The 19960-nt window shown below is 35.3% G+C and overlaps 2 protein-coding genes across 3 annotated transcripts; one reads left to right on the top strand and one right to left on the bottom strand.

The window, feature by feature from the left end:
- Positions 1-138: 138 nt before the first annotated feature.
- Positions 139-5495, bottom strand: LOC123680821 (late secretory pathway protein AVL9 homolog). The gene is made up of 8 exons (XM_045618937.1): positions 5279-5495; positions 4952-5149; positions 4554-4779; positions 4242-4431; positions 3313-4040; positions 1890-2061; positions 1737-1825; positions 139-1681 (listed from the first exon to the last, which is right to left on the bottom strand). Exons 1-8 carry the CDS (start codon positions 5345-5347, stop codon positions 1401-1403), a joined length of 1953 nt encoding a protein of 650 aa, XP_045474893.1. The 5' UTR covers positions 5348-5495; the 3' UTR covers positions 139-1400.
- Positions 5496-5878: 383 nt separating this feature from the next.
- On the top strand, positions 5879-19925 carry LOC123680817 (diacylglycerol lipase-beta-like). Of its 2 annotated transcripts, none has more exons than XM_045618931.1 (11): positions 5879-6215; positions 15889-16001; positions 16063-16388; positions 16829-17010; positions 17213-17408; positions 17470-17762; positions 18140-18488; positions 18580-18734; positions 18788-18934; positions 19383-19495; positions 19556-19925. In XM_045618931.1, the coding sequence occupies exons 2-11, from the start codon at positions 15907-15909 to the stop codon at positions 19758-19760; spliced, it is 2061 nt and encodes a 686-aa protein (XP_045474887.1). In that variant the 5' UTR covers positions 5879-6215; positions 15889-15906; the 3' UTR covers positions 19761-19925. The 2 variants fall into 2 exon arrangements, with proteins under 2 accessions (XP_045474887.1, XP_045474888.1); XM_045618932.1 differs by lacking the exon at positions 5879-6215 and adding an exon at positions 6706-6883.
- Positions 19926-19960: the final 35 nt, after the last annotated feature.

The raw sequence follows: 19960 nt of genomic DNA, 5'->3' as shown, positions 1-19960 counted from the left end.
GTGTTGATATAAGAACTTTTTAAAGGCAACATAAATAATAAATTAATGAAACTTTCACCATGTTCATTGTGAAAAAAACAGTTTTTTCCACAAAAATCAGAGGAAACAATTCAGGTAAGGTTCAAATAAAATATTGGCAACAATAAAAATTTTATTAACAAAAATTCATAAGAAAATAATAAAATTTGATTTCACAGCTGAATATTTCTCAATGGATACAAAACCACATTCCACCAATTATTAAATTGATAGTGGAAATGTAGTCTTGAGCAGTAAATTTCAGAAAACAATATGAATAAAAATCACTATAATTCATACAATAGAATTGTACTGACTTAAAAATAAATTCTAATAAAATATATACATACTGAAACTAATTCCGTCATTCAAAAATGTTTTGTAATTGAACAAATTTAAAAACTTTTTCATAAGTACAAATATCTCGGATGTTTCGTTAATCTACTCATCTAATATCTACCTTCTAAATAAAGATATCACGATATAATACACAAGGAACATAGGTCGACATTTTTGTATAAACATCTCAACTAAGTAGTAACAAAAAAAATTTTTTTTTTAGGAAATAAATGTGGCACTACTTCCAAACTACAAGTGCGGTAAGTAAATCCGTTTAAAATGCATTCAAAACAATTCCAAACACCCTGTATATATTCATAGATTGCACACGCTTCAGACTAAACTAATTTTGGCCATATTTGAATATCGGGATGCTCTTATTCAATTGACAATTTTTTTTTTTTAATAAATCGACAACTACTTCGAAGTTTGATTGTTAAGTGAACTTTCGGAATCTGAATGTTTGTCTGAACTACTATTTGATACAAGTTTGACTAAATATGATGAATGTTAAACTGCCAACGGAGAGAAAATTTAGAATAAATGATAAATGAGAAAAGTTGAAGTTCTTCAAACAGTATCGAATAAAATAAAAGATACAAAGATAAACAATCAAATTTGAGTAATTCTGAGTCTATCTGAGCATGAATATTCCTTAATAAATCCTCTGGAAATCAGGTAACACCTTCAACCTTCAAATAAATTAAAAAAATTTGTGTAAAACACTCTTCTTTTAGTCAACTTTCTCCTCTACATCTTCAATGTTTTCTACTTCTTGCAAGAGTTCCAATAGTAATAAAAAAAGAATTAATTGAATTAAAATTTCTTTAAGATTATTACTTTCCTTTTTTCGCTTCTTCCATATCATACACATATTTACAACTACACTAATCTAACAATTCCCCTTCTGACCTATACAAAAAGACATCCAGTCCGTTGTATAGATCTCGAAGCTCGAAATCCCCCATCTCCTCTATCGAAATATCAATGAGCGCAATAAATATCTAGAACGAAATCTAATATGGATCGAATAAATATAAAATTTAAACGGTGTGTACTTCGCCCGGTTTGTGGAAATTATTCTCATTCAAAATCTTCGTTTCGGTCGTATCTACTGTTTTAATCATGTCGTAACTATTGTTCTCGTTATTATCTACTACGTTAGATATTTTCTGATCACCGTTGAGGATCTCCAATTTAGAGTTGTCCAAATCGCTGGATTCTTCCTCCAGCAGTTCTCCGTCTTTCTGGATAGATTCGGGGCTCACCAACAAATTGTTCCACCAACTGGAGAACGCCCCTTTCGCTTGAGAAATCGCCCCACCTGGGAAAAATTGAAATAATAGAGAAAAGTCATGTTTCAGTTTTATTAAACTTACCAACAGCTTTACTTGTTGTCGCTACAGCCTTACCGGTAGAGATCATCGCCTGATTTATTTTTCTTCCACTTTCAGAGTTTTGCATAGTGCTATGACAAAAAATATGTATGAATTAATTGTTCAAGATGGGATTTTTTTTTAATTTTTACTTACTGCGCAAATCTGAGTTTCATATCCGATACAGACAGTTGTCCTGCAAAAGGGTGACCAGCGGAAACATCCAAAATACCTGGGTTGATGCCACTCAGCCACATCTTGTAGTTGTGAGTTTCTCTCCAAGCGGTGACAAAGTTATAATTGAAATGATTCACCTCTATACAATTGTCTGTCAAGAAAAAAAGTTATAAGAAACACACAGTAGAGAATTTACATAATACACCTTGAATTTAAACAAAGGATGATTATCTTATTCATCTACTACAAAAAAAAATTAGGAAGTGATGAACTTTTTAGGGTTTTTTCAAATTAATATTAGTGAAATTTCACATGGAGATTCACACTGTTATAATCCAATAGAAATACCTAATTAACCTGCAAAAAGACATGCCATGAAACATAGAATGATGTGAGATTTTCAACCGAATGTTATAACTTTTTTGGATGATTTCATTGAGAAAACAAAAAAAAGAATATAAAAATGATTAATACATGCTGGGAATTTTTGAATAGTTCACTTTGGGTATGGTCCGTATATCACCTTGGTTACTATGGTTAGTAAGTTGGTGGTTCGTATATGTCAAATTCTTCAAAAACCGGTGACTATTTCCTCAAACTTTGGTGAGTTATCTGTCACCAGAGCAACTGTACTTTTATTATGGTTAGGTTCGGTAACCACGCCCACTCCGGTTAGCAGTTGTCATTTTAATTTTCAGATTATTGTTCATGAATATTTTCCATGACATCTAACACTCAAAAACTTTATTTATTATTATTTATTTTGATTAAGAAACAAATACCCTTCAGAGCCATTAACAACTATTAGTTTTTTACAAATAAAAAGAGATCAACCATTTATAACCTCCAAAATTCTGTCAATGACGAATTTAGTTGACTTTTGACAAAGTGACAAGCGTTCCGTAAATACGAAGCAGGTTACCTGAAACATTGAAAACCACTAGTAACCGCTCTGAAATTCTCGGCGATATAAGGACCATACCCTTTATAAACACAAAATTCCATTGAAATTTGGCTTATAGATTACGAGATATCAAAATCTGGACATTTGAAGCAAAATTACAGCTCGTAACAAGTGCACAACAACTAGGAGTTATATTGATTTAGGTTTTATTCCAATATGTGAAAGAAGTGAAGGTTTGATTTTTCTTGCTTCCTAGTTATTATTTGAAATAAAACACCAAAATCTAAGAGGAAACCTTCTGAAATGGAAAATACCACTGCTTCCACTTCTTCAGCATCCGGATATCATGATATTCTGAGAAAATCCAATGTTTCCATATGAGTTAATACTAAACTAACTATATTACCGTTTTTAGTAACTTCTAAACCCCCTAAGATTCCCACTAAGGATCCAAAAATCAAACAAGAAAACCAAGCGTACCTTTCTTAGACTTCTTACCGTGTATGAGTGAAGTTCTCATCAGGCACATCAGATATATCCTGAACTGAGCCCTAATCCACTCATCACCACCTTCCCAACCGACACCGTCCAGAAAAACATCCTGCTTTTCCTCAGCGACATGCTTGACAATGTAATCGGCAAACCTCAAATCCTCCGTGGTCAGATGTAGAAGCTTTCGCAACTCCAAGTCCTGGCATTCGATCTTGCTGGTCTCCACATCGACCAACACGTCGTACAGTTGGCGCTTCTGCTTGAACAGGATGTTGGTAGCACCTACTACATAACCTCTAACGTTGACATCTGTCAATAAGTCTAAATATGGCAGTGATAGGTAGGGCAGACACAGGAAGCCTCTGGAGAAGATGTACAGGGGAAATCCACAGGTTTCACTGGATAACTGCGCTAGGAACGACATGTTCTTGTGTGCAACGTCAGGAGACACCAGATCGGAGTTGCTGGACTCTCTCCTAGCGTTGTCGTTCAAGTTTTCGGAGCTCGGGTTCTTGCCCTCCAAGGTGTTTGATTCGTTCAGTTCGTCTCCTATTTCGGGGGATATATTTGCTGATTTATTAAAGAGCGGACTATCCTTTTCTCTCTCGAAGGTTTCCTCAGAATTTGGGGATTCTTTCTCGATTTGTATCTGCAAGGTTGGGAACTCTTTTACTGATGTGGGTGATAGTTCGTCATCTGATAACTGAGGCATTGGTGACATAGGTCTCGACAGTCTGAAAAAAGTTTAATATTTTAAGATTTTTTTGTCGAATTTTAAATGACAGCTGCATATTAGAGGTTAAGAAATATGTCATTCTAATAAATGAGATGTATTTGAACTACTGTTATTGCTCTGATGTGAATTTATATTCAGTTTGAATCAATAGTTTTTGGCATTTGAACGATTCTAAACTCTGCAAAATTACGTAACCCACCTAACACAAGCAGATTCTTCTAATCCGTCTTCAAGCATATGAGGAAATAGAGAAACTAATGTTAATATACTGCAACATAGTGGATGCACTGGAGACTTGAAGAAAACTGTACGTTTCTCCAAAAGTAACAATTTGAATAACAGTAATGCTTTGTGTTTCCACTGTAGTACAAAATCTCTGGCGGATAGATCTGGAAAATAAGTTGTAAAATCAAATTAACATCCAGTCACTACATTTTTCAAATGAAATCAAGTGAAAACAGTTTTATTGGTGGCAATTAGGCTCAAAATCTGAGCTTATTTCTATACTTACCCACAAATAATTGCTGTTTCAAATCATTGTGCATCAAAACTGAATTCAAGTGGTGATAAGTATCCTCTAATATGGAAATTTTACTAAAATCTCCTTCTTCAAAATATGCATGTGTTATTAATGACATTTTTACTTGAATTTGACCAAATAGAGGTATTCTGCTCAAAACACAAACAGACTTTTGAACAGTCCCCCTAGTAATGTCAGAAGTCTTGTTCTTCAGTTTCTAAAACATAAACAAAGTATTAAACTCAAGAAAACAAATGAAAATGTCATCTAAAATTATAGCTGAAATAAAATCTTATAAGATTTGAATTCCCAGAACTATAGTCAGTGAGTAACATTATCGAAGTTATTCATAACATCTATGTTTTCATAAATAAAGCTGATAACAATACCTCCACTGGGATTTGCCTGAAACATGATATCCCATATATGGTTTGTTTAGGCTTAGTGAGGCTTGGCAAATGGAAATACACAGTATCTTCATCAAAATTATGAGATCCATCTGGTAAGGCAAGAGTTGGCAAATATTTCCAACCTGGGGGGCATTCATTTGGAGAGTCTGGTACTAGAGGTGGAAAAGAAAACTCCACCTAAAACAAATCCAGAGAGATTTTCAAAATGTTCCAAATAACAGAAACATTAGATTAGATTAGATTATTAATGTTAATGTACTATCTAAGGATAGTACAATAATACGAATCGAGAAATTGTTTACTTACTTGGCACCCTTTTTTATGATGGAAACCAACAACAATTACATGTAGAATTGGAGCTAGGTTACCGCTCATCTTCAGACTATTTCAAGTGATATCTACAATGGTGATTTTATATGACACATAAAATTACAAAAATTGAAAAGGGGTGTTTACAGTCGAAATTTTAACATGTTTGTTTTCCGAAATGAATATTGACAATGCAATTATGACAGTATTGACAACTATAATCATAGAATGAACGCAGTCCATAAACATTATTTCAGCCGTTTTTTCATGATATCCTTTGAAAGAACTGTCAAGTTATCGATTAATCAAATGTTGAATCGACTGAAGGTAGATCTAAATCACCAAGTGATGGCCTTTGATTGGAGTTTTGGAGAGAAAATAAGATAAAAAACGACGCAGAAGTGGTTTTCTTGGTCCCAATCGAATATTTGTATGACGTAATGTCTTGATAGAGGCATTCGCGAAAAAATGCTTTAACGAATCGAAAGTACTTTATGCGCAGCATACATCACCTGCACCTTGTCCGAAAAATGTAAAAGGTAGGCATCTTGAGTAGGGATAAATTTAGAAGTCTGGCGAAAAGAGAGAGTTAGAAATCAGCCGATAGAGAGAGAGAGCCGCAGCGCTAAAAGTCTGATAACCGCGTTCTAAAGAATCCAAAAATCAAGCGAGCAGTGATGCATCCGTAGCTATGAATGAACATCTAGTATTGTTTTTGTACTGACCGATCGTACGTCTGTATTGTGGTCACCTGTTTTCGATAATTCCCTGGAAACCCACACAAATGACCCAAATAGTGATGTAAAACAAAGATTTCGTCTACGTTTGCTGTTTTTCGATCATACCATGAATGTAAATAACCACCGGTTCACAGACAATTTTAAAAATATGTGATAGAAGATTTGTTTTCACAGAGCAGATTCGGAAACGAAAGGTAAATCATTTTTTATTTCATTTGGGATTGTCACCGTTGAGGATTAGGGTAATTCATCGATTTGTCCAAGTGTGTCAGAACTGGACATTAAAAATTATTCGGTATTGAGTTCATGGATGGAAAACACTTGTTGCGGATTTCGTTATTTGCCCAACTTGCCCCAGGGTCCAGCACATACCTAAAATTCCTGGTACTTATCAGTTATCAATCTCAAGATTTCTTTACCATTGCGTAGAATAAATTCGTAATTATCGGACCATTGAAAATCTTTAATTTCAACCGACGTACCTTCCACAGCATTGATTGGATGAAAAAAATGTGAAAGCAGATTTGAAATTATAATCTTCCGTTTTCTGTATTGGAAACCTCAACGATGTATATCGCGTGATCAATTTCCATCTAAAATATCTCCACTTATTGTTGTAATGATAGATTTTATGCCAGAAAAATGAGCTGTTTTCAATTGGCTTATTTTTATCTGATTGTAAATTATATCATTTCATATAAGTAATATCGGAACTTTGACTATTACAATTCAATTATGTGATTAGAAAGTCCTGATGATTTTGCAGTGGCGAATATTGAAGAAGCAAGACTGAAATGATTCATTTCTTTCTGGACTGTATGTTTACAAAATTTTATAGTGCTATTTCGAAACACCGTATTGGGTAAGGACCTAGCATTTTTTTTATTTGTGTTTAGAAATCATAATATGTGATTTCAGTTTGATTCACGAGGGTCGAAAGGTTAGCAATGTTATCAGCAGTAGACAAAAACAATCTTTAGGCTCATATTACGTAAAAAATTCAGTGAAGATCCGCGAACTTAAAGTTCTGTATAAAGTTATCTTAGGATGAACTCATTTACGTTACGATACTAGCTTAATTTCTGAATTGACAACAAAAACACCAATTAGCTTTTAATACCGACAACGTTATCGTCGTTGGAAATGGATTATTGCCAATATAACAAAAATGAAATTAATGGTTTAATCATTCCGAATAGATGTGTACCTATTTTGTTCACTAATTAACCGTGTGATTCATTAATTATGGTAGACAATTTAAAATGTTAGTCCGATAATTCGTTTTCTCATACTAAAGGATACAACAGGAAGATTCCTAAATGTAAATGGTTCCCCATTGTTCTTATCTCATTATAATAGTCATAATGTCGACTGGAACACGCTTAACAAAAATGATTGTGATATTCCTCTATGCATCTTAATCATAGAGGTCGATATCATAGAAATTATCGAACCACCGAAACCGAATTAGATATTGACAATCGATTCTCGGAAAATCATGTTCAATTATCAGTTGCCACCTTATGATTTCAGGATATTGCGTTAAGACACTTTGAACATAAACAATTGCGAAATTTATGGTCCATTGAGTCAAAAAAGTTGATTAGCTAATTAGGAATGCTGATATGTTATCAATTAGCGTTTTTTTCTTGTAATTAATATTCTTTTTTATACGACAAGCAATGTTAAACTCTAATTTTTATCAGTTTTAATTTATTTTTTAGAGCCGAACGTTGTTTTGCGATTATACTAATGTTTAAATCAAATTTACAAATGATGCAAATGTAACTGTCTGAATTTTGAAGGTTTTCGTAGAAAAAAGATAGAAGAGGTTCAAAGAACATTAAAGAGCATTGTAATTTTAAAGAGATCACTTGATTAAAGCAATTATTCCATTGAGAAATTGATTTTGAAACAATAAATCTGGGGATTTCTCTTAGGAAAAAAATTAACCCATTTTGAATTTTTCATGGTTAGTGGATAAAGAAGAAAAAGAAACGTTGATTTCAGTTTAAATTCTATGGTGCAACCAAGAACTGAAATTGGGCACAGAGCTCCTTGATTCACATCCAAAATCTGTGGTTGAAACCCCAAAGTAATTAACATTATTACTCTATGGTAGAAACAAATTGATGAGTTGAAAAAAGTCATCTCTGTGTAAAATTTGATTTTAAAATCATTGAATTCTCACAACCTCGAAAAATCTCTGATTTGACTGTTGGCTTGACATCATTTCATCTGCATATCATCGAGGCCGGTTTTCTTCCTTCCATAAAGAATATCACACATGGGCAAATTGTCTGTGGTGTTAATTGACATAATTCGTATTTTTATTATTCTTCGTCTATTTATATAGAAATAAAATCCATGTTATTAGGAATCAATGACGCAAATGATTTTTTACAGACATCTTCTGAGAAAGAGTATAATTGACTGAACATCTAAACAAACATTTAAAATTTATTGGAGCTCTATGGTTACCGTAATTTATGACACCTTTCGTTACTTTGTCAGCTGGGTTATTGTTTTTGTGACTGTAGCAATGAAAAGTCATCTTCAAATGTAAACAAATTGAACCATAAAATATTCGCTCTTTCAAGAAATGAGTGTTTGTTGAAATATGTTGATGCACTGTTGCAATCATTATTCATACGACAGATAAACAACAACGGAACGTATATTTTACCTGAGCGAGAAAGCAATGGAAAAAAATTCTATCGCAACATTTCGATTGGTTTTTAATGGGATTATCTTGTAAGGAAGATTTTCCAAATATAAGATGGAAACGTTGAAAATGGTAATTATCAGTTACATGGTAGGTGACTGTGTTGATTAGGTTTTAATTCGCGTCTTCGGTAAGCTAAAATTGTGGATATCTATAATTATTACGTTATACCTATATTATGTCTAGCCGTTGGAGGTCCTTTTTGACGTAAGTTCATATACAGGTTGATGTTAATTAATATTCGTGTAAAATTTCAAGCTTGTACATCATCCGAACCATAGAAATTTTAAGTCTGGAGTTGTCTGTGACTTCCGGAAAACACAGAACAAAGTTTTTGAGACATCGAATTTTAGTTACTTTCTGTGTTTTCCGGAGACTTCTCCATACAGATAGAAATTGGGGTTTTTCCTCATTAAAAGTTTTTTCTCGATAACTCTTGAAGTATTCATTTTAGTTATAGGGTTTGCTGAAGTAACACCCACTATTTTTGTACGTAGAATAGATTGAAATAATAAAAAATATAGGTTCTTATTTGAAAATCTTGAGTTTTGATGAATTTGAGTTGTCCAAGTTCATGATTTTCTTATGAACACCCTGTACATTTTTGGGCCAAATCGCTAACAGTCTTATAAAACTACGTATTTGCAAAATCAAAAATGAAAAAGAGATTTTCGAAAAAAAAATTTCTGTGGAGATATTCAAAAAATGTGAGTTTTCATCTCCACCATTAGAGAATCCCATCAACTCATGAACCATTGAGTTTTTACCCAAAGTATGGCATTTGGCTGAAATTGTCATAAAAAAAACTACAAATGCAATGTATTTTTGCTGAAATTTACCATTTTGCACGAGTGTGTCTATATGATCACACTATTTAGTATTTACCATTAAACATAATAATATAAATACCAGATGTATTGTTTGAAGCAGTCAATCAAGTTAGTTACTCAATTAGTTAATCAATAAGTCTGTACCTACGCTATCCTATCGCTATTTCTATCTGAAATATTTGCATAGGCTTGCCCCAAAGTTCAAAATCATTCCTTTCTTGTAAATAAATTTGTTTTTTTAAAAACGTGTTTTTTTTAACAAATCACATAATTATATTTATACCTAAAAGTCCAAGCAAAATTTCGTGTTAAAAGCGGCTCCAGAACCATAGAAAATTCAAGCAGAACATCGAAAAAATCGTACCACTGACAAACGATAGTATTCTTGTTTATAGAATCGATATTGAAAATGTTGTCTTCAAAATATTTGAAGTTTTGTACAAAAGAATCCAAAGAGACGGTATCTTTATCTGTCATAGGTTTATATTTCTTCATATTCGCCAAGTCTGCAAACAAATTATGTTTTCGTAATTTTTAAGTAATAATTAATCTGAAGTAGCAGCTGGTGCATTGTAAAACTAGCTTTCACTGCTTTTAATTATTTATTGCAATAATAATGTCCGAATGCATGCAAAATGTCAACTATTTTAATGTCAGTTTGGTCGTTATTTCGTTGCTATGTTTACGAACAACTTCTTTGGTCATATATGCATTGTAATACTATTAATAGGTTATTAAACTGATGAAAACAATTCTGTAATTCATAGGAATTGTAATATTTCTATGTTTTGAGACATCGAATAGACTGTCACTCCCTCAATTGAATTTTTCTCTGGTAACGATGACTTGTCGAATTCCAAAATAGAGAGTAAATTAGCATTTTTTGTGTATGGTAAAACCCAGTTCGTCAATTCTACCTAAATTGGCTAGATTCAAGGTGATCTGTCTCAAAAATCCATCACCCACAATATGAAAGAGAAGCATCTAATAACATAGAGATTCTACAAGACCTTAAAAAGTACCCACTCATATTACTGATCTTCATTTATTCATTATCAGGCAATAAAGAATTTAATTTTCAAAAGCATTTGCGGATCCATGTTTATAAGACTTTTTTTCTTGAAATATTCCGACGAATCTGTCATTTTCGTTTTTATCTCCATTTTAGGAACATCCTGTATACATACAGAATGAGAATAAGTTTTACATTAGATTCGACTATAGATTCCTCTCATCGAATAAAATACTTTCTTTATTTGCCATTTTTCCCGATTCGGCTCAGGTAAAAAATTATAAGGATTTAATAGTTTCACAATGGGCGAATGCGCCCCTGTCTTTCGCTATTTGCACCACCGAGATAACCATAGAAATATAATATAATTATATTATATTATTTTTCTATGGAGATAACACAGAACTCAATCATGATGTACATAGAAGTTCTATGAATTATATTACATATTTGGATGGACGTTGCCAGATCCACGAATAATGATGTTGAATAAGATCACATTTTCCTAATTATTATGAACTTAGAGGAGGTGTGATCACGATAAAATCCAGGGAGACAGCCACTGTTTTATAGTTTCACAGATAACATCTTATTTTCTATGTTGGTAGAGTATTTCAAGAAAACCATTTCATATTAATTGATGCAATAAAATACAGACAAAATGCATACGCAAAGATAGAAATGCAACATTTTGTGATCAAATTCCAATTTAGAATCATTAATTCTGTAGCAGTCGTCATAGAAAAATTGTGGCTCGTTAGGGAGTAAATAATCTATGATTAATTATATAAAAAAAGCGTGGCAACATTGTCTCAGCTGTGTTCAAGACATTTCTTGTTCAGGGGTGGATCCATAATTAAGGTGTAATTTGTCGAACTTCATGGATTTTTATATCGTTCAACCTTGAATATCTTCGAAATGGTGCGTTTTTCGAGAAACGTTGAAGAATGATTTAATTTTCTAAAATGATTGATTATTCTAATAGCACCTTCGGATTATCTCTAATTGATTTTTTTATGCTAACTCCGTACAGCTTTATGGATCGGCAAGGCTATAACTTGAAAAAACACTATAAGTAGAAAACAAATTATAAAATAAATCTCCTATTTATAGAAAACTGCACACTCAAATTAATTTAATTTTAAATGATTAATGATCATTTTTTCCGGAACTTTTACACCCTTTACCTTTTCACCTGAGCCGAATCTGGAGAAAAGGTGAATGGAAAAATTGTTTTATTTTACGGTAGGAATCTGTGGTGAAATTTAATATAAAATCCAAAAGATGTTATTCATCTGCCATGGTCGACTGAGAAAGTCAGATGGTATTCCCCAGAATTCGATAAATATCTTCTAGGCCCACTTTGACTCAATCCGGAAAATTTCGAGTCTTCGTCAGAAGCCAACCCAACGATGCGCTACCTGCCTCTGATAGAATATGGTAATTAGGCCAATTAACTCAAACCGATGCTTTTTTTTTTTCATTCGGCCTTGGCAACTATCGCAATTTAATGGAACGAATGTTTTCGACGATCAACACGATTTGGTACATTACTTGCATATCCATTTTTTTTTTGCGCAACGATAATCTTTCATATGATTTTTTATCAATTTCGAAATTGAGCAGCGTTGAGCGGAGTCGATGTCTGGATGGGTGACCGCTCAGCTTCAATGAGAAAAATCAAGATGTATCGTTGAAGTAAATTAGTAGATCAAAGGGCGCGTTGCAACTCCTTAATTCAAGGGTAGAGTTTCCATTAAAAGATTTCATTTTGAAATTGTTGAAATTCGTTACAAAAAATAAGCATGCTGAAAATTTTGCAGTCACAAGTTCACTAAACTAAAGCACTTACACAGTGATGTGAAAAATCATAACTGTGTGCGTCGTTCAAGAAAAACTGAGAATAATGCTGCTAACAGGCCAATTGAAAAGTCCCCGGTCTACCATAGTAAAACACATTTTTTTTGGCAAAATTCGATTTTATTATTTAACATAGTTGCCTTCGAAAGCGATACAGCGATTATATCGATATTCCAACTTTCCGATACCATTTTTGTATTACGATTTGTCTTTCGCTTCAAAATAGGCCTCAGTTTCGGCGATTACTTCTTCATTGGCGCTAAATTTCTTTCCAGCGAGCATTCTTTCGAGGTCTGAGAACAGAAAAAAGTCGCTGGGGGCCAGATCTGTCGAATACGGTGGATGCAGAAGAAATTCGAAGCCCAATTTTGCCATTGTTTTCATTGATTTGTGACACGGCGCATTGTCTTGATGAACCAGCACCTTATTTTCTTCAAATGGGGTCGTTTTTCAACTATTTCATCCTTTAAACAATCCAATAACGTTATACAGGGTGGCCATTTGAAAACGAAACAGACGAGATTACAGACGAAATAAAGTTTTTCGATAGAAATGCTCGGACAGGTCGATTTCTGTTTCGAGGGGGACAACTTGAGATGTAGGTTACGGACGCATAGCGCTTCAACCCTTGCTGCTACAACCCCCACCCCCAATTTTTGAATAGGGAAGATGGGGTGAGTGATACCTCAATTTAAAGGTATTTTTATACTGATTTCAGCACAGTAATTGTTTTTTCATTTTATGCATTAGTTCTCGAAATATTCATGCGTTAGTTAGTTAGTAAGGAAGCCACAGTCATGGTTGTTCTGAAGCTCAAAATGCCGATTTTTCACAAAACACTACAAGTGCCATGAAAACACTACTTCATTTTCAAATATTCAGTTAAGAATATTTCGAGAACTAATGCATAAAATGAAAAAACAATTACTGTGCTGAAATCAGTATAAAAATACCTTTCAAATGAGATATCACTCACCCCATCTTCCCTATTCAAAATTTGGGGGTGGGGTTTGTAGTAGCAAGGGTTGAAGCGCTATGCGTCCGTAACCTACATCTTAAGTTGTCCCCCTCGAAACAGAAATCGACCTGTCCGAGCATTTCTATCGAAAAACTTTATTTCGTCTGTAATCTCGTCTGTTTCGTTTTCAAAATGCCACCCTGTATAATAATCGCTGTTGATGGTCTGGCCCTTTTGGGGGTAATGAACATTATACCTCACGCATCCTAGAATACTGATGCCATAACCTTGCCAGCTGACTGTTGTGTTTTCCTCGCTTTGGATTCGGTTTATCGTGTGCAGTCCACTCAGCTGACTGTCGAATGGACTCCGGAGTGAAATGATGGAGCCATGTTTCATCCATTAACATATATCAACGCAGAAATTCAGGTTTATTGCACTCAAACAGCTTCAAACACTGCTCAGAATCATTAACACGTTGTTGCTTTCGATCGATTGTGAGCTCGCGCAGCACCCATTTTGCACACAGCTTTCCCATGTACAAATATTCGTGAATGATATGATGTACACGTTCAGATGATAACTTCACAATGTCTGCTAACTGGATCAACTTCAGTTTACGGTCATTGAAAATTATTTTGTAAACTTTTTTTATTTTTTCGACAGTGAGAGCCTCTTTTGGGCGTCCACTGCGTTCACCATCTTCGGTGCTCATTTCACCACGTTTAAACTTAGCATACCTATCAATAATGGTTGATTTTCCTGGTGCAGATCCCGGAAACTCTTCATCAAGCCAAGATTTTGTAACAACTGTATTTTTTCCCTTCAAAAAGCAACATTTTATCAGCACACGAAATTCTTTTTTCTCCATATTTTTACAAATAACAAAAGTATATACAACGCAATATCTCACAAACTAACGGTCGGACTGCTGTCAAATTTTGACACGTATCGTTAGAAGGTACCATCGAGATAGAATAGAATCTATTCTATCTTGATGGTTGATACTAACTGAAAATCATATGGATTTAATACTAGTACCGCCATCTGTGCATCATACCGGGAACTTTTCAATTGGCCCAGGCGCGGATCCAGGGAGGGGGGAACTGGGGGTACGTTCCCCCTTCAGTTTTTCGTGCTGTGTGATGCGTCATGCCATCCATATGCAACTTAAAATGGCCCATACATATTTCGTTCAGCGATCAATGTTTTTTTAGCGAAGAAACGGAACTAGTCGATTTTAATTCAATAATTATCTCTATCAGGTGATTAGATAATTGCTTCTTAGACCAGACCTTTTTTAGGCAGTAAAACGGTTGCAAATTGTCGAGAAGAAGTCGACCTTCTGGAACATTATTAAACCATATACATACTTAATGAGCCTCGTCGTAAACATGTAATGGCAAAACCGAAGGATGAAAAGATTCAATTTTTTTTCGTTTCGGTAAAAACTGACAGCTGTATAATAGGTCATGATCTGTTGGGAACTTTTTTTTTGAAATATTTTATGGGTGGAGTAGATACCCAGGTTTTTTATGGGATCGAAGCGAATGATGCAAGTGTCAGAGTTAATAGTTTTTTCATGATTGATTCGTGTTTTTGTTATATCAGCTTTGTGAGGGATGTGTTTACATTCTATTGTAATTATTTTTCTTCTTTGATGTTGAACTATTATGAATCGTGATGCAGACAATACATGATTCAAAATTGAATAAAAAAATATACTCTGCCAGTTATCGTCTCTCAATCCTAAAAAATCATCCCACTAAATATAATTTTTGTAATAATAGTATATCCTGAGAAGTCCAAAACAGGATACCCATATCAAATTCCAATAAAATTGGATAAGTTAAGACTGTTACAAGGATTTGCGGACACAGAGACAGGCAGATATGCATAAATCCAAAGTTGTGAAAAATTCATTCTATATACAATTGTAAAATCTTACTACACAAATATTGATTCTGTTTGTTACACAAAGATTTGAAAATTGTATCAGAAAAGTGACCTAATGACTATACACTGAACAAGCATATTTCTTAAGTTAACATTGAAATAGATCCAATTCACTCAAATAGATGTCGAGGGCGTTTCAAGGGCAAGTAAACATTGAAAAAGAATTCTGTATTACTCTTCTATGGTCTATGGACCTGTCAGTTCTATTGACCTACCAGCTCTATGACACCATAAGTTCATTTGAACTACCAGTTTTGTAGATCTATGAACTCTAAATAATGTATACAAGGTGAATCAGAAATGTCGTGCGATATAATATAAGGGTAGAACATCGAAAAAAGGTGCTACAGACCTTAGAAGAGGTCTAACAATAAGAGGTTTTTCAAAAATAACTGGCGGATATTTGAGGGTAGCTGTTTCGAGCATAAATGTATTGTAAAACGCTACTTAAAATTCTGCTCAACATTTTGCCATAGATACTGCCAACTTATATGTCATATTAATTTCTTCTTCTTTTTCCCCGCAGGACCTCAAGCCTCGAGTTATGCCAGCACTCCGTTTTTTCGGCAGAAAATGGTTGATTGCCTCCGACGATCTCGTATTTCCCGGCCTTTTCGAAATCGTCCTTCGGATTCTATGGTCTGTACTAACGCCAACGGTCTCAGCCGTTCCCAGATTAACCAGCTATGTTCGTTTCCAGGCTCTCTATGATCGTGGTGGTCTACATCAAGTACTACCACCTGACATGGGGCTGCAGCCAGGGCGGCATCTTCGTAAGGGCCTACATCCTGGGCATGATGGCCCTCCTGGTCCTCATCATCCTCATCGTGGTAGCTCTGGTCAACCGGAGTGCTCAGGGCTCCATCTCGGACGTTCAGGCAAGACGTCACGTGCCCCCTCTTCTGCTCACCAAGCTGTTCCTTATCATACCAGAGACGGTCATCAACGTCTTTGGCACCATGTGGGCTTTTTGCCAGGATATGGTGGTCTGCCCAGAGGAGAACTTTGTGAAGGCTGTCATAGAAGGTGGTTATTCTTCTTCTTGTTGTTGATTGGGCTTTAGTACGTAGATAAAGGGTTTTCCAATAATCGACTGTGAAGCATTTGCATACATTTTATCTTTCACGTGGCCTCAAAGAAAAACTCTAAAGGTGTTAAATCACAAGATCTCAGTGGCCTGTTGTAATCTCATCTTGGAGATATCACCACGAAACTTTTCTTCCAAAATTGCGTTTGTTTCGTTGCTTGTGTGGTACGTAGCGCCGTCTTGTTGAAAATAAACATATCAATATCTTTCGAGTGCAAATGAATCTCAAGGCTTCATTTTAATCATTGAGAACATTGAGATGAGTAAATTATTCAGAAGTAACCTCAGAGAGCTTCAGCAGTATACAGTATATGTCTAACCTAACCTATACTAACCTCAAATCTATCGCAGCTTCAGCATAAATATGTTTCTATTTCAGCTCTCGTGGTGTTCAACTGGGTGCTGTTTGGGCTTGCCATCCTCTTAGTGGTCTTAGTTTATGACCCTCTGGGTTCTAAGAAGTACAGCGACCTTCAGGAAAGCCCAAGTACAGGAGAATCCATAAAACACAGAAAATCTACTAGCCTGTGGCAAAGACGTTTTCGTTGGGCTTTTTGCTGGGTAAATATGGTTGATTTTTTTATTTTTTTTATTTCTTATAACCTTCAGAGGTGCTTTCGAAGAAAATTTGTAGTGTTCTTTCCAACCAAGACAATTTTGAGATGCGCCTCTTTCAGATTTTGGGGAGTTTCATCCTTTACTTTCAATTAATTTCAGGTTAGGTTTATTAGGTTAGATTCTAAAATAAATATGTTATATTAAGGTCAGGTCAGACGAACACGGCCATGAAGCCTTCCAACAGGTGGCAGCCCTTCTCAGCTCCCTATTCCGCAGCACAGATTTGGTACCAACAGACATACTGGCCGGCTGTGTCCTCCTGAGAGTCAAGCAGAAAAGAGAAACCAGAGAAATGAGACGGATATACTTGCTATCAGACGATGAGCCAAAATACTCAACAGGTAATGCACCAACAAACTGCCCTAAGTCTTGGTTTAACCCCATTTCATTTTTCCCCACCAGATATAAATCGGGTTTTCTCGATGGCCCCCCGTTGGATGAACCTGGAGGATGCAGCGCATTTTCTAAGGCTGTCCATGGCCGCCTATGGTTGGCCGTTCGTCATGTACCAATACTGCATGACAGGCGTCTTTAGGTTGATTAAGAACATCACCTGTTGCGCTTGTTTTAAGAGCAGAAGCACCATAGTAACCGATGATAACTGTTGTTTGTGCCATCTGGCGGGCGTTAAATACATATCAAAGTTGGAAGGTGAACATATCTTATTCGCTTCCTTCAGAAACCACGTCTTTGAGGTGAGTTGTATATTTACATAAAGGAGTAACACAAGTGATGACTTGCTGTATCTCATTCGTGTCCCTTTTTCTGATTTTACCGGTTTTATTTCGGAGTCTAAATGTGTACAGCCTATGTTCATCTCGAATCGTTTTGCATGGAAATTCCACATCTCCTAAAAGCTATCAGCTTGTGTCATCTAAACAGAGCAACAAACTCACTTCACAAAAGAAAACTGCAAGTTAAAATATGGAAATGTGTCGATTGAAGAGCCACCTGATGATATAGTGGCCGCCATACAGGAATCTGCAGTTTTCTCTCGCGAAGCGAGTTTGTGCCCACCCTGTATATCCTCGATTTGTCGTATTTGTGTATAAATGTTGTGCTTGCTTTTCAGTTGCCCTTTTGTGTGATAGCGGATCATAAAACTTGTAATATTGTCATAGCGATCAGAGGCTCCATATCCCTAAGAGATATCTTCACAGATCTCACGGCCACCAGTGACAAGTTCGAGGCACCAGGCATACCACCCGATACAATGGCACATAAGGGGATGATCATTGGTGCCAACTACGTACTTAAGAGGTTAGATCAAGCCGGGGTCTTGGAGAAGGCTCTTGCCAAACATCCGAATTACGGATTGGTACTGACAGGTCATAGTTTGGGTGCCGGCGTGGCAACGCTGTTGGCTTTCAAGCTGAGGGGCAGATACGCCGATCTCAAGGTTTATGCCTTTTCGACGCCAGGTGAGGCACACTTCAATTATCTGTTGCAAATTTAAAACATAATGGCGATCATAACAGACATATAACTCGATTATAAATGCTTGTCTTTCAGCTGGTCTGATTAGTCGAGAAGCAGCCAAAGTTTCGGAGAGTTTCATTTTCACCGTTGGAGTGGGAGACGACTTTGTTATGAGGTTAGGTGTGGACAGTATTGAAAATTTGAGGACGGGAATTATTCAAGTCCTGCAGGCCAGTAGATTACCAAAAGTAAGTTTTCTCAAACCTTTGCATTAACTCATCCTAACCTCAACCTATTTCAGTATCGAATTCTCCTAAACGGTTTCGGCTATGCCCTGTTTGGAGTGCCACCAGGTGATTTGGAGTCGACTTGGAGGGATGAGACCATTGTACCTGGTCGATCACCCTTGTTGGGGTACCAGTTTATTCCTACAGTGGCTGCTTCAACGGTAAGAAATTATTGATCAAGTTGCGGGTGATTATAGGAATGGGTGCTGTAAATAATCGAGATTTGACTTTCCTGTGGTTTTTATTTTGTTCCTGTGCTCCATAACAGCTTAGCCTTACTTCAAAGCGAGGCAGAAGTGACTAGTAAACATTTTCTTAAAATTGAGTTAATACTTTGTCTTTCTAGCAAAATATCTTATTTCCTAAAGTTGCCACATAATAAGAAAGTGACTAAAATAGGTTTCTTAAAATTACGTCAGTTATCTGTCTTCTTAGCAAATATAACATTATAAAGTGAATTTTGGCCATAACTTGGTGAATTGTTAATAAATTATTGCCATTTACGAATATCAAATACTGAGTTATAGGTAATATTGACAATTCAGCTGTCACAAAGGCCATATTGCTAACTGATTAAGTAAGCTTAAATTTCTTTTCCATTTATTGCAGGAAGCAGCTCTTTTATCGAGAAATATAACAGTAAGGAGATTTTCCAAAACAAGACTTTTCACTGCCGGAAGAATACTTCATATAGTCAGTAGAAAGAAAACGAAATCTGAAAGGTAAGTGAACACCGTAGAAACGTTTCATAACCTCAAACGTCATGACATTTTCTGTTGCAGAAAGCACAATACAGGCGGACCAAGTTTCGAGATGAGGTGGGCTACTGCTGAAGATTTTATGGAGCTGAAAGTGATGCCAAGGATGCTTGTTGATCATCTTCCCGATAACGTATACGAGACAATCGAAACAGTTCTAAGGGAACAAAAAGAGGCCAAAAACGAACAACCACTAGCGCCACCTACACCTATCACTGAAATCCTCTAAGACAATCAGTATTTTTTTTATTCGATGTTAGAGAGATGCTCAATATTTTGAGAATCTGATTTTTTACCTTTGTTAAGTTATAGAGATATGTATATAAAGATGAGTTATTTATTCGATTTTGACAATTTTCAAGTGAAGACAATTAAAATTTCTAGATATTTTCAACGTTTTTTTTATATCATCCCTACTAATTGCGATAT

The sequence above is a fragment of the Harmonia axyridis genome, chromosome 5 (assembly GCF_914767665.1).
Source record: "Harmonia axyridis chromosome 5, icHarAxyr1.1, whole genome shotgun sequence".
Classification (NCBI taxonomy): domain Eukaryota; kingdom Metazoa; phylum Arthropoda; class Insecta; order Coleoptera; family Coccinellidae; genus Harmonia; species Harmonia axyridis.
The sequence above is the reverse complement of the archived record's forward strand: the minus strand, read 5'-3'. Positions and strand labels throughout refer to the sequence as shown.